Raw genomic sequence first — 14,507 nt, 5'->3', positions numbered from 1 at the left:
TGTGAGCAAGAATAAATGTTGACGCTCACTTTGACATGCAGTATTGTCGCAGTAATACCTAACCGTTACACCTGGCAATGCAGGCAGGTGTCACCAGGGAAAGGCTGGTTGCCAAGAAAGCTCACAAAGTGGAATTTTTCTCGGTAAAATTATCTTGGTCCAGGGTCTAATCCTTAGTTTGACAAACTCAAACCCAATCTAAGAGACTAATATCTTTACACATTGAGAAATACAATCATCAGGTAAGCTCATGTTTGCATTGGCCTGTTGAGCACATACTCTCCCTCTGGGCAAAAGATTACTCAGTGAGCATGGGATCAGAAGAAAGGGAATTAATTACATGATTTGGAAGTTTAGGCTTTGATAGCGTGCTATGTCATCACTAAAGAGAGCTATCTGTCTGGCAGACAAACACATCATCCTGATAGGGTCCCTTTTATTCTTTTAATTCTTACCTGAGGATATTTTCCATTGATTTTTAGAGAAAGTGGAAGAGAGAGAGAAAGACAGAGAGAAATATCAATATCGAAGTGTGAGAAACACATTGATAGGTTGTCTCCTGCACGAACCCGACCAGGGCCGAGGAGGAGCCTGCAACCCAGGTACTGGCCCTTGACTGGAATCGAATCCAGGACTCTTTGGTCTGCAGGCTGACGCTCTATCCACTGAGAAAACTGGCTAGGGCCTTTTTATTCTTGATGGTGCTGATATGAGATTTCCATTTTATAACTTTTTAAACTTCTTTTTTCAAGGCTTACCTCTGTTCAAAACACTTTTCTTCAAATAGTGCTGTGGTGGAAACTGCTAGTTTCCACTAATATCCATTCTCTACTTCTTTTAGTGATAGAGTCCTGAATTTTAATTGGGTATTTCCATCCACCCGCCCCCCCCCCCCCCCCGCCCACCATTTAAAGCCTATTTCCTGGCCTCCCTTGCAGTTCGGTGTGTCCCTGTGATTAAGTTCTGTAGGCGCTGCGGAGTAGGAGTTGCATCTGAAGGAGGCTATGTCCAGGAGCTGCAGGCGGAGGCCAAGTGAAGTGAGTGGTGGTCATAGATAGAGCTGTGAGCACTGGAGCAGGAATGCCAGTGGGACAATGCCGAAGAGCAAATACTTAACCTTCTCGTTTCCAATATACACCAAAGAGAATGATCTTTAAAAGTGAGGGAGGTTGGCACTGGGATGTACATGTGTGTAAGACATAGGAATGCTAAGCCAGCTGGTCACAGAACTAGAGCAATTCATTCCTGACTGCAGACATGTCCCAGAAACCAAATTTTGGAAAACAGATTTTTTTTTTTTTACATGAAGAAAACTTTAAAGTTTTTAGGATTGCCCTTTCATCTCTATTTGCTTATTGTTTTTATTACTGGTCTAGTAGTTGGGGCACATAAAGCCCTGTTTCTTGTTTATCTGATATTCATAACATAGATCAAATATAACAATTCTGGAGACAACAAATAAAAACAAGAGAAATAGGAGTTTGAGAATATATAAGATGAGAGAGATGGTTATTGTGTGGTGTCAAATACAGTGGTATCCAATAAGTAAAATAGATCCAAATATTCAATAACTGGTAAAATTCCTGGAAGTCTGCATACTTAACTTTTATTTCTTTGCCTATTTTAACAAATGATCCCAATGATGCTGATGTAGGACTAGGTTGTTCCAAAAGTGAAGATCTAAGTGAGCCATCCTCTAGAACGTGTCAACCAATTTAGTTCAAGGCTTTGACTTCTTCTTGGTCTTCCTTATTGGACTCTGGAATCACTTTCCTGTTGGCAGTAACATAGGTCAGTTCCCATACACAGAACTCTGTAGTTGTGAACACAAAGTAGCATGGAAACGACTTTCGAAAGTTTTCCCAATAAAGATTTACTGTCTTGGATTCTGACAACGCATTAGATTTTGCAACCAAGTGTAAGCTTATATGTGGGAGGAGCTGTAATTCTACTGTAAAGTGTGATTTGAAGAGCGTGAGAGAAGACCTCCTAACCCTAAATATGTTTTGCTCACCCAAGAGTCAAACTTGGGAGATTTCATCATTGCTAACTGATTATGATGGGTTATCTATTGTTCCTTCTAATCAGTCCTCTATAATGCAAATATTCCTGGAGTGGATAATAAACATATTGCTACTAAAATCTTACTCTGTACACACTTTCTAGCTCTTTCTTTCTGACAGTAGGGGATTTGGATTGTCTTAAGATCTGTTGGATAAGGGATGGTAAGGTTGTATCTGTGTACCCAAAGGGGTTTGGGACAGATAGGAAAGAATGGAGGGAGGTAAAAGAGGGCAAAATTAAAGTATTTTACAATGTGTCTAAAATATTTCAAAATTAAAAAAATGTTATAAACTAATGTACGTATAAAAACATCACTTTCTAAATTAACATACTGAACAACATCTTTCTGAATATTTTCTGCATTACTACATGTAGGAAGTATGCTAGGCACTTTGGGTGACCCAGTTTCTAATGGAGCTTACAATACAGTCATAGACAAGGTAAAGATATGTGAAAAGTTAAATAACAACTCAAGACATAATATGAGTTGAATAATAATAGAATGTGGGCACAGAGCAGTGTGTGATCAATTGCCAAAAGATGGTTATAGTGTAAGAAGCTCAGAGGAAGAAGTTGTCACAGTGAAATGGAAAGAAATTCAAGGCCTCAGGACAGAGGAGGGAGAATTAGCAAGCTGATATACAAAAAAAAAAAAAAGTAAGCTATGAAATATGTTTTACTCTTGGATCAACATGGGAATTCTATTACTTTCTAACTGTTCTTCCCTGAAGCTATTATGCAAATAAATACTTTTAAAATAAATATTGAGATAGCCACATTGGTTTTCAGTCATAATAAAAAAAAAAATAAAAAAAATAAAAAAAACTCTGAGAGTTCTTAAATGATTAACTAGTGGCAGCTGGTTTCCTTTCAATAGTTCTGGACCCTGTGCCTGGTCCTGCTCTAATATTATTCTAGGGATAAGGCTTTTAGCTCATCACTGTGAGGGTAAAGCCCTGCTACATGGATTTACAGATATGCCATTGGTGGTGTCAGCACTGACAATAAAAGACCTACTGATTTGCTAAGGATGGTGGGGGTAGGTGTGAGTAGGGGAAAGGGGAGTGGAGAGGTCACTAGCAGGTGGATACAATAGCCCAGGTTACGAAAGGAGGGGTATCTGAAACCTGTTTGGCTCAGTGGGTAGAGCGTCGGCCTGCGGACTGAAAGGTCCCGGGGTTCGATTCCGGTCAGGGGGCATGTACCTGGGTTGCGGGCACATCCCCAGTGGGAGATGTGCAGGAGGCAGCTGATTGATGTTTCTAACTATCTCTCTCCCTTCCTCTCTGTAAAAAAATCAATAAAATATATTTTTTTTAAAAAAAAGAAAGGAGGGGGAGAGAATGTGTACAGAGATATAAGGTTGATTTACTTTCCTGTTTACACTAACTTATGCTTGCATATTTCACAGATATGGAAGTGGACACACAGGCTTTAATATAGAAAAGAAGAAAGTTTATTCAAGGCAAGAAATCTCTAAATCAGTGGGTGGGTTTTTAGAAGATTTGAGTATAGGGGGGCAAAGTGAGTAAGAAAAAAAGCGCTTTTATGGGGTAACTAAAAAAGTAAAAATATTTGACAGAAGTAAACTTACTTTGCTTTGCAGACTTTGTTCTTTGGTTTATAAGGAAGGGAGATCAGTTCTTTCTAACAAAACAAAAAATCAAAAAGGAAATGTGTTACCTTTTGCACTGACTGAAATTTAATTGAAAAAAAATTTTGAGGTAAAATTATCACAGAGTTTATACAGACTAGCTTCTTAAGTCTGGAGACTGTGGGGTCAAAAATGTTCCAGATTAGGGAATTTGGGGTTCATTCAGGAGAGTTTATACATTCATAAGTTTACAGGGTCCTGTTGTTGTTTTTATTGTTTGTTTATCATCGTTTAGCATTTGTTTTTGCATGATCTAAGTAAGATCAATCATCATAAAACAAATATTAGCACCGAAGTAGCCCATGTTAATACTGCAGCTTTAAACTATGTGATAATCAGCTCACTGACAATAGCATCTAATTTCTCTGGCATCAGAGCTGGCACACCCTGGAGATATCTTTGGTTTATCAAGGATTGCCAAATCATCTGATGTCTATACCCTGCCCCCCTCTGGTATATAAAAGGCTCAGGACCTTGTTACCTAGATTCAAGGGGTCAATCTTGGAGAATTTTCGATAGTTCACCACCCCTCACCCAGATAGATTTATCCAAATGCCTACTATCAGTCTCACCGAGATCCTTTCTTCTCTTTGTTTTTTAAAGAGTTGGAGAATCTCATCTCTCTTTTTAGCCTGTGTAAAGAGGGAAGAAGTGATTGAGTCTTTTGACTCATTAATGCAATTTTTGTGTCCATCAAGAGTAGATTTTTTTCCATTTTTCTTCTTGCATTTTGGGGCAGAATTTAAAAATATTTTTTTCCATTATAGATTTATATTTTTCATTTGTAACACAATGCAGTTTTTATTCCAGAGGATGGTGCTCTGCAAAACAATTCAATCCCAAATAAAAGGGGTTTTCTTGTGCATCTAATGATTAACTTTTATTAAGACTTTAATACATGAACTATGCCAAGAACTTTATATACGTTATGTAATTATTTTCTTATAATAACTCATAAGTTTGACTACTATTATACCATGTTATAGATGAGGAATCTGAAGTTTACTAAGGTTAAGTAACTTACTCAGGATATTAAGTGCAGAACTAGATTTGGTACCAATTGTATTTGACAACAAATCCCAAGCTAATGACCACCACACGAAATTGCCATTAAGTGATGACAATATACAAAATCAGCAAGCTCAAACCACATGCCTAAGTACTATAACAGGGCTCTTTCTAGTAGCTTGCGCATGAAACAGAGCCTTATTCTCTCATCTCTCCTGTCTTAGATATTGAGACATGCACTTTCTCAAGTTTTCCTAAGTGTAAAAAACTAATTTAATGCAGGCATGAAGATTTATCAAGATATAGACTATATAAAAAGAGGCAAATATAGGTACAAATTTTTTTTTCATAGAATCACTTATATTCAGTTTTGGAGATAGCCAGGCAGAAAATTGCATCTGGAGTATTTGAGAACAAAAGAAAAACCTGAGAATCTGACAAATAAAACTTGTGACTTCAATGGCCAAAAATAATGAAAGAAGCTCTGTTTAGATCAAGATTAGAAGCAAGAGGCTTCTGGTCTAGATGATGGCGAAGGTAAATATGGTATTCATCCTCCCACAGTCACATAAAAATACAAGTAAACTACAGGACAATCATCATTCAGAACCACTTGAAATTTAGTTGAATGGAAGTCATAAAACTAAAAATATAAAAAAAGAAGCCACGCCAAGACTGGCAGGAGGGGCAGAGATACAGAACAGGCTGGTCCCACACTCACGTGTGGTAGACAAAAATCAGGAGGCATATTTTGGCTGCAAAAGACTCTTTGAGGATTGATGGTTCCCAGCCTCATACCAGACCCCCAAGTCTAGGGTTCCAGTACCAGGAAGAGAAGTCCCAATAACTTTTGGCTGTTAAAACCAACAGATATTGTGGTTGGGTGTAATGGAGGGTGCTGGAGTCGCAGGCAGTTCCTCTTAAAGGGCTCATGAGCAGACTTACTTGACTTACTCCCTCTGAGCCTCAATGCTGGAGCAGGATCTCCAAAGGCATCCAGGATGTATGGGGAGGAACTAAAGAGTCTGACATCAGTTTGAGAACTAGAGGGACCACTTTCACCCAGATAGAAGTGCTGGCAGAGGTCATTGTTCCTTTGCCGAACCCTTTCCCCACAGAGAAGGCAGGCAAGCACCATATCTGAGTCTCCATCACCTGACTATCACTGTTTGCCTCACCCTGGTGATTCCCTGAGACCCCACCCCACAAACTTGCAGGTCTACCCAAGCTGTTTCCAGTGGGTTTTCCTAAGTCATCCATTGGTCCATTCAAATTTATTGAGCACTGCACTATTTTCCCCAGGGCTTCTGTAACAAAGTTTCAAACTGGGTGGCTTAAAACAACATATTCATTGTTTCACAGTACTGGAGGCTAGAAGTCCCAAATCAAGGTATTGGCAGGGCCAGCAATCTGTGGCTCTCCTTGGCTTGCCGCTCCATAACTCCAATCCCTGCCTTCATGGTCACATTGCTTTCTTACTGTATTTCTGTCTTCACACGGCTGTCTTATAAGGACACCAGTCATATAGGACTAGGGGCTAACCCTGCTCCAGTATTAACTTCTTAACTAATTTCATCTGTAATGATTCTATTTCCAAACAAGGTCACTTTTTGAGTACCAGAGATTAGGACTTCTCACAGATTTTTTGGGGGATACATTTCAATCCATAATGAGCACCTATGATGTCACAATACTGTGCAAGAGGCTGAACAAAACGCAATCCCTGCCTGCAAAGTGATTGCAGATTTGTGGAGAAAAAGACAAGTAAATAATTTCAAATGTGCAATGATGGGGTCAGTATACAAAGTGCAATTAGAAAACTAAAGAGGGATCCTTAATGAAGACTAGAATGTGTATGTATGTGTCAGGGAAGTCAGAGAAGATGTCCCAGAGGAGGTGATGTCCAAGCTTGGACCTGAAAGTTATCATCAACCAATAACAATAGAGATAGGATGGGAAGAAAGCTTTTGAGAAAACAGGGTGTGCAAAGTCCCAGAAGCTGCTGCATTGCTAAGTGATTCCTCCAGGTGATTCTCCAGCCCTTATACCTGCAAGAGAAGCCACAACCCTCAGGCATGTTCTGAGACACACACGAGGAGGAACCCATGCTGGGGAGGAGTAATCAGCAACCGAACCAAGAACAATGGTGCTTTGGTTGGCATCGTTCTGCTCAAGTCATGTTAATTTTATCTTATATGAGCCTACAAACTTTTTTATTTTATTTATTTTGGGACAAGATTTCTATCTTTTATTTGAATACTAGAGGCCTGGTGCATGAAAATTCATGCACTGAATGGGGTGTCCCTCAGCCCGGCCTGCCCCCTCTCATAGTCTGGGAGCCCTCAGGGGCAGGAGGCCACCCTGCAATCAGGGGAAGGTGACACCCCATCACACCTCTGCTGCTGCCACAGCTGGCAGTACAAGCTTTGGCCGGCCCTGGTTACCTGAGCTTTGGGTAGTCCTGGGCAGCTGGGCAGCCGCCATCCAAGGCTTGCTTGTGCCTTGGGTCAGCCCTGGATGGTTGGGGGGCTAGGGGGACTGGGGGACTCTGGAGGCGGGCGCGTGAAGCGGCCGGGCCCGCCTGGCCTTGCCTCGCACCTGACACCCCAGCGGGGTTGAGGTGACTGGGAGCTGCCATCTTGTGGCTGTGGGCACCGCCATCTTTGAGGGTGGGGCATTCAATTAGCATATTCCCTCTTTATTGGCTATGGTGCCGCCATCTTTGAGGGTGGGCAGTCAATTAGCATATTCCCTCCTTATTGGCTGTGGGTGCCGCCATCTTTGTGATGGTGTGAGGGTCAATTAGCATACTCCCTCTTTATTAGATAGGATTAGGCATCCTATATTACAGCTACTGAAAGAAAATAAATTCAGGGTATTTTAAAAACTAAGCTGAATTTCATAATACTTGTTCACTTGCTATGGACTGAATAAAATGTCTGTGGATAAAGACATGGGATATTTTCAATGTAGCTACTCAATGTTAGTTTCATTTCCAACTTTTCCATTGCACACGTACTGAACTGGAGTCCATTGCTGCCACACAGTGATTACACCGCCCCTTGTATCGTTACTGTGGTATTGATCTTACGTTCCCTGCTCTGTCTCATAGTTGCTACCTGGTCTCTTTCAGAGTCTTACTCATCCTTTATCCTTCCTTAGAGCTTAGCAGTGCCTTGCATATTATACTCAATGATTTTTTTTGTTGAATTGAATTGAAATTGATTGAGTCCTGATATATGAATGAAATCATTACACTGACTAATACACAATTATTAGCCTAAGCAAAAAAATAAAATGTTTTAGAAGGTGAATTTAAACAGGGGCAAATTTAATTCTTAAAATCCCCTTTGGACAAAATGACATGATTATTTTCTGTGTAGCCATTTGGTAGTCATAAGCAAGTTATGTTGTTATAATCCTTCTAATATAAAAAAGACAAATATTTAATTACAAGATTCTAAAATATGAATTAAAAATTCATAATGGTGATGGGAAAAATAATAAAGTAAAATAAAGGGAAAATGTTATGTTAACATAAAAAATTAATTCATTTTCTATTTTTATTTCAGGTCCTTTTTAAATAATGGATTTTAGTGCCTAATAAGTTTTATAATATAATATAATACACCAGAAACAAAGCCTTCAAATGTGATTTGACTTCTGCTTCCTGGACATGTTTCCTGGGAATGAATAATAAAACTACTGTAAGCAGCTGTATCATCAGAACAAGAACATTACCGAGTCTAAGATATCTCTGCCAGGGTAACTAAATAAATTCAGTGGCGAGAGAAAATTCTTGCAATTACTTCATTAGTAGGGATAAATAACTTACTTGTTAATTTCATAACAAAATTCTCATTTCTAATCATAGTGTTTTGATTGTGCCCATTGGTGGGATTTTATGATATCTTAATGTATTAACTTTAAAAATATACTAAATGGGGGTCAGGATTTATACTTATAATATTTTTATATTATTATCTTCTTATATTTTCATTTATATTATATTTAAATAATATTATTGAAAACATAAATTATATAACAAAAATTGATTACAGAAAATTAGAATATGATAATTTACCAATTTAATGTCTCAGCGAAGGATACTGAATTTTAATGTCACTTCTAGAATTTAATTACTTAGTTCTCTATTTTTGCCTGTTCAAAGTCAAACAAATTGGGTAGAAATATAGATTATTGGAGTCAGATACATTTGGGTTTGAATCCCATTTCTGCTGTGTGATTAATGGCAAGTAATATCTTCACTATCCCTCCTGGCTCCTCCTTTCTTCCATCCAACTGTACTCACTAACCCATGGGTTAGAAGTTTGTGGTCTTGGGTAAATCAAAGAACTATTTCTCTGAATCTTGGATTGCTCATTTATAAGAAAAGTCATTGTGAAATTTGCAGATAATACAAACATTGCTTAACATAATGTATGACATGTGGTGGCTAGTTAATAAATTGTAGCTATTATATTGTGGTGGTAATGATGGTGATGAGAGAAAATTTTTTCTTCCAATCCTTCAAAAAGTGGGAAAAAGGAGAGAAGGATGGCTTGCCTACCTTCTTTATATAGGCATAGAGGGTTTCTGATTATTCAACCTCTGATCTATGGGTGAATTGGTGCATAGAGTTAGAAGGAAAAAGGAGAAACAAAGAGTGATACTTAAGATAGTATTTGCCCTGAATTATGTAGTGCAAAGTCCTCTGACCACAAATTCTCCTGCGTTATTATAAACTTTCCACTCAGTTAATCTTCAGGTATAATAAAGTTCTTAATACACACAAGACTTTTTTTAAAAGGTCTTTTCTTCTTAAGACCTGGTTCTCATATTAAAAAAATGCATTTCTTCCTTGTATTATGGTTGACATTTTTTGACAGAAACATTCATCAAAAATAGCATATGGTAGTGTTTATTTCTCTGATAACTATCTACAATACCAATAGAAATTTTCTTTTGACTACCCTAGTATAAATGCTAATTCACTTAATTTGATCTTAAAATATTTTACAGCAGTATTGAATTGATTCCAAAATCATCTCTTTGCTTAGTTACTTGGCAACCATCCCAATACTTAGAGAATCTAGAAACTCTTGAAACCAGTATGATATAGAGGTTAAGCACCTTGGCTCCATTGTCAGATGGACCCAGGTCCAAACTATCTCCACTATATTTTAGATGTGTGACCTTGAAAAGGCTACTTACATGTTTCAGCTTCAGCTTCCTAACTAATAGAGGCAATTTAATGCTTCTCACACAGAGTTTTTCTGAGGACTAAATGAAAATGTGAATAAAGGGCTTATATTGTAAATGTTATATAGTTAGTACTCAATTCTATTATATAGTGAGAGGAGCAGATTCTTTATTTCTCCCATTGAATATAAATGCAATATATGCTCATGGCACAAACATCAGAGAATGAGAGAGAAAGCACATAATGAAAGATAATATTTACACAAATCCATTGCTGAATCTTAGTATAAGTTTAAAATTTTATAACATGCAAAAATTTTAGAACCTTAAAGAAGTTTCAAAATAAATAATCTATGGATTAAAAATAATGCATCAAATGGCGAAAAGCAGCTAGGGAAGCAGTGGGCTAATTTAATAATCATAACATAAAAGCATTTTCAGTGATGAAAAGAATTTATTAGTCCAATTAAAAATAATTGGAGACATGGAGGTGGATATGAGCTTAAAGTTGCTTAAAGATGGTGATAAGCCTGACTTGACTGGGATAGAAGTACACAGGACAGGGGATTTGAATGACATCATATTGAGGATCTTGACATAAAGATAGCTCTTAGTTTAGTAGGAGATAGGAACTGTTTCTGATGCCAACATAATTAAGTTATAAATAAAAAAACATAATTTAAGAAGACTTCATACATTGGAAGATTAAAGAGCATACTTAAAAATAATTCATGGGCAAATTATAAATCAAAATATAAATTTAAAAATACTTAAAATGGAATAATAATGAAACATTATCTAGCTTATGAGATACAACCAAAATAGTACTTTGAGAGATGTTAATAACTGTAAATTATTATATTACAAAAAAAGATAAAATGGAAAATTAAGAAACAAGTGAAAAGGGAAGAAAGTTAGAAGGAAAATAAGAATCAACCAAAAATTGAAGAGAGAAATAACTAATAATATAAAACCAACAATATTATGAAAGAGGTAATAAAGCACAACTTCTAGCATATCAACATTCACATCATGGGGGTGGTGGAAGGAAAAGAGAGAGAACAAGAAATTGAAAACCTATTTGAAAAAAATGATAGAAAACTTCCCTAAAATGGCAAAAGGAAATAGACACACAAGTCCAGGAAGAGCAGAGAGTCCCAAACAAGATTAATCCAAAGAGGGCCACACCAACAGATATCACATTTAAAATGCCAAAGGGTAAAGACAAAGAGAGGATCTTAAAAGCAGCAAAAGAAAAGCCGTTAGTTACCTACAAGGGAGTGCTCATATGACTATCAGCTGATTTCTCAACAGAAAGTTTGAAGGCCAGAAGGAATTGGCAAAAAATGTTCAAAATGATGAAAAGCAAGGACCTACAACCAAGATTCCTTTGCTCAACAAGGCTATTTTTAGAATCAATGGACAGATAAAGAGCTACCCAGACAAGAAAAAGCTAAAGGAGTTCACCACCACCATCATCACAAGAGATGTTAAAGAGTCTTTTTTTTAAAAAGAAGAAGAAAAATGAAGATCAAATATATAATAAAACTAGAGGCCCAGCGTGCAGGAAATCGTGCGTAAATATCTTGCTTCCGCTTGCCTCAGCTGACCACCCGGCCATCGCCACTCATAACTTGCTGCCCCGCCCTCCGCCGCTTGTAGCCCTCCGCCACTCATAGCTCTCTGCTGCTAGTAGCTCGCGCCCCGCTGCGAGAGCTGCTGCTCTTTGGTCATTATAGCGTGACACTGTGATGGCCACAGGCCTTTTGTATTAGAGATGGCAGGCCTGGCTTGTTGGCTCAGTTAGTTGGATTGTTAGACCAAAAGGTTGCAGGTTCAATCCCCAGACAGGTGCGTACGGGAGGTGGTAGATTGATGTTTCTCTCTCACATTGATGTCTCTTTATCCCTCTCCCTCTCTCTCTCAAATCAATAAACATATCCTTGGGTGAGGATCTAAATAAATAAATAAGTAATAAATAAATAAAATGGCAATAAGTACATACATATCAACAATTACTTTAAATGCAAATAGATTAAGTGCTCTAATCAAAGGACACAGGGTGTCTGAATGTATAAGAAAATAAGACCCAAACATATGCTGTATAAAAGAAATTCACTTCAGATTAAAAGATACACACAGACTGAAAGAAAAGGGATGGAAAAAGATAGTTCATGAAAATAAAAATGAATCAAAAATCTGGAGTAGCAATAGTTATACTGGATAAAATAGACTTTAAAACAAAGGCTGTAATAAGAGACAAAAAGGTTCCAGCAATTCCACGTCTGGGCACTTATTTGGAGAAACCCAAAACACTAATTCAAAAAGACATACACATTCATATGGTCATTGCAGCATTATTTACAACTAGTGGCCCGATGCATGAAATCTCTGCACAGGTAGGGTCCCCAGGCCTGGCCGGCAATCAGGGCCAATTGCATGGCAACCAGTGGGGCAATCAGGGGGCCCCCGCTGGCACCCGCCTTGGCTGGCCTGGTGCTGCCTGCTGGCCAGCCCTGCTTCCTGCCACTGCCATGGGTCGCCTCCCTCTGTGGGGTGACCTGTGGGGCAATCAGGGGGCCCTCGCTAGCACCCGCCTTGGCTGGCCTGGGGCCTGCGGGTTGGGGCCTGCGGGTTGGGGCAGCTCCTGCATTGAGCATCTGCCCCCTGGTAGTCAGTGTGCATCATAGTGACTGGTTCCACCATTTGGTCTATTTGCATATTAGGCTTTTATTATATAGGATAGTCAGGATATGGAAGCAACCTAAGTGCCATCAATAGCCAAAAGGATAAAGAAGATGAGATATAGTATGTTTGAAATGGAATATTAGCCATAAAAAAAGAATGAAATCTTTCCAATTGTGACAACATGGATAGACCTAGAAGGTGTGGTGCTGAGTGAATCCATCAGGCAGAGAAAGATAAATACCATATGATTTCACTTATCTGTGGAATCTAAAGAACGAAATGAATGAACAAACAAAACAGAAACAGACTCATAGATGCAAAGAACATTTTGATGGTTTCTAGAAGAAGGGGGTTTAGACTCTGAGTAAAAAAGGTGAAAGGATTGAGAAGCACAAATTGGTATTCACAAAATAGATGAGAATGTAAAGTATCTCATAGGTAACATAGTCAATGATGTTGTGGTGCCTACCTGTGGTTCCAGACAAGTCATGGATTTACTGAGGTGATCACTTCATAGGTTATATGGATATCAGGTCACTGGGTTGTATACCTAAACTAATATAGTATTGTATGCCAATTATAATTTAAAAATAAAAAAATAATATTAAAAAAAGAATTTAAAAAATAGTACCACACATTTACTCCAACACAAAAACAAAATTAACAATCAAATCAGACTTATAGTACTTATGCAAATTAGGGCCATATTAATAACTTCAGTTTTACTCAACATTTGACTCATCAGTTGAGCTTGCTTTGGATGGAATTGGGTCTACTTGCTGTATTATTTACCATTTCTAATAGTGCTTTGGCTTTAGTAAGTTAGCTTCTATACTGGCGTCCTTGTCTATATTTTTAGCAACTGTTGCAAAGGGTATGTGTATTTTCAAATATTCCTTTCCTGGTTAATTTTTGATAGGGTCTGGTTGAGAGCCATGACGCAGACCTTCAGAATCATTATGGCATTCACCTCTTAATCTAAAGAGAGGCATTATGATAAATTCAATGACTTTTATTTACCTGCAAGTGTTAAATCAACTTTGCCCACAAATTTTTGCTCCGTAGTTAAAATATATCTCTAGTGGTAACTTTTCTTTTGCAGTTGATACATAAAGAGAATTAAGGGAAAATAACAGGAGAGTCTCTCTAACAGTATAAGCAAGCCAATCTTGATTGTATCTTTAATCAGATGTGCACACTTGGCTGACTATGCCTCTAGTAATCTACTCATCACCTTTGAAATGTACCACTTTAATCAAAGCATTTCAGTTATACTAAAGCTTATTTTGTTCCTGCTAAAATTTTATTTTTCAATTATGGTGAAAGAGAAAACAGAGAAGATAAAAACAGTTTCATTGAGTAAGTTCTGGGTATCAACCCTGTGTGAGGAATTACTCATTTAACCCTCCTAACACAGTGAGGTAGATGATATTATTACCTCTACAGATAAGATGAACTCAACCACATAAAAATTAGCAACTTTCCTCGTTTTACTTAGCTAACTAGTAGTTTCCCAGTTCTGTTCGACTCCATATCCTATGCTTCTTTTGCTGATCTACTTCAAACCCATAGTAGAGATTTTTGTATATTTACACCTAACACACACTTACAGAATGGTTTCTTTATTCTGAAAAGGAAGAATTAATTAGGGTTAACTATGGTGAAGAAGACAGATAAAGTCTCTGCTCTCACAGAAAAATTTATATTCTAATAGAAAATGTGTGCTATGGGAATACACAGCAGGGGTAGCTAATCCAGTTTAGGGCCAGCTTTCTTCAAAGTTAATTACTTATTTTATGGTATCATGTAGCACTTTGCAAAAAAAAAATACACAAAACAAACAAACAAACAAAAACTTAAAGAGTAAAGAATAGTCCTCAACAAAATATTA

The 14,507-nt window shown here is 37.7% G+C and overlaps 1 protein-coding gene across 1 annotated transcript in view; it reads right to left on the bottom strand.

Moving 5' to 3' along the window:
• Window positions 1–1,715: 1,715 nt before the first annotated feature.
• Window positions 1,716–14,507, bottom strand: part of HOATZ (HOATZ cilia and flagella associated protein) — a 36,485-nt gene continuing 23,693 nt past the window's right edge. Inside the window, exons 4-6 of the mRNA XM_036323944.1 lie at window positions 4,291–4,350; window positions 3,659–3,711; window positions 1,716–1,773 (exon numbers count right to left, since the gene is read on the bottom strand). Of these exons, the coding sequence (XP_036179837.1) occupies window positions 1,716–1,773; window positions 3,659–3,711; window positions 4,291–4,350 (171 nt within the window). The remainder of the gene's footprint in view (window positions 1,774–3,658; window positions 3,712–4,290; window positions 4,351–14,507) is intronic.

This window comes from Myotis myotis, unplaced genomic scaffold, assembly GCF_014108235.1.
Source record: "Myotis myotis isolate mMyoMyo1 unplaced genomic scaffold, mMyoMyo1.p scaffold_m19_p_10, whole genome shotgun sequence".
Taxonomy (NCBI): domain Eukaryota; kingdom Metazoa; phylum Chordata; class Mammalia; order Chiroptera; family Vespertilionidae; genus Myotis; species Myotis myotis.
This window is presented reverse-complemented; position numbering and strand designations above follow the sequence as displayed.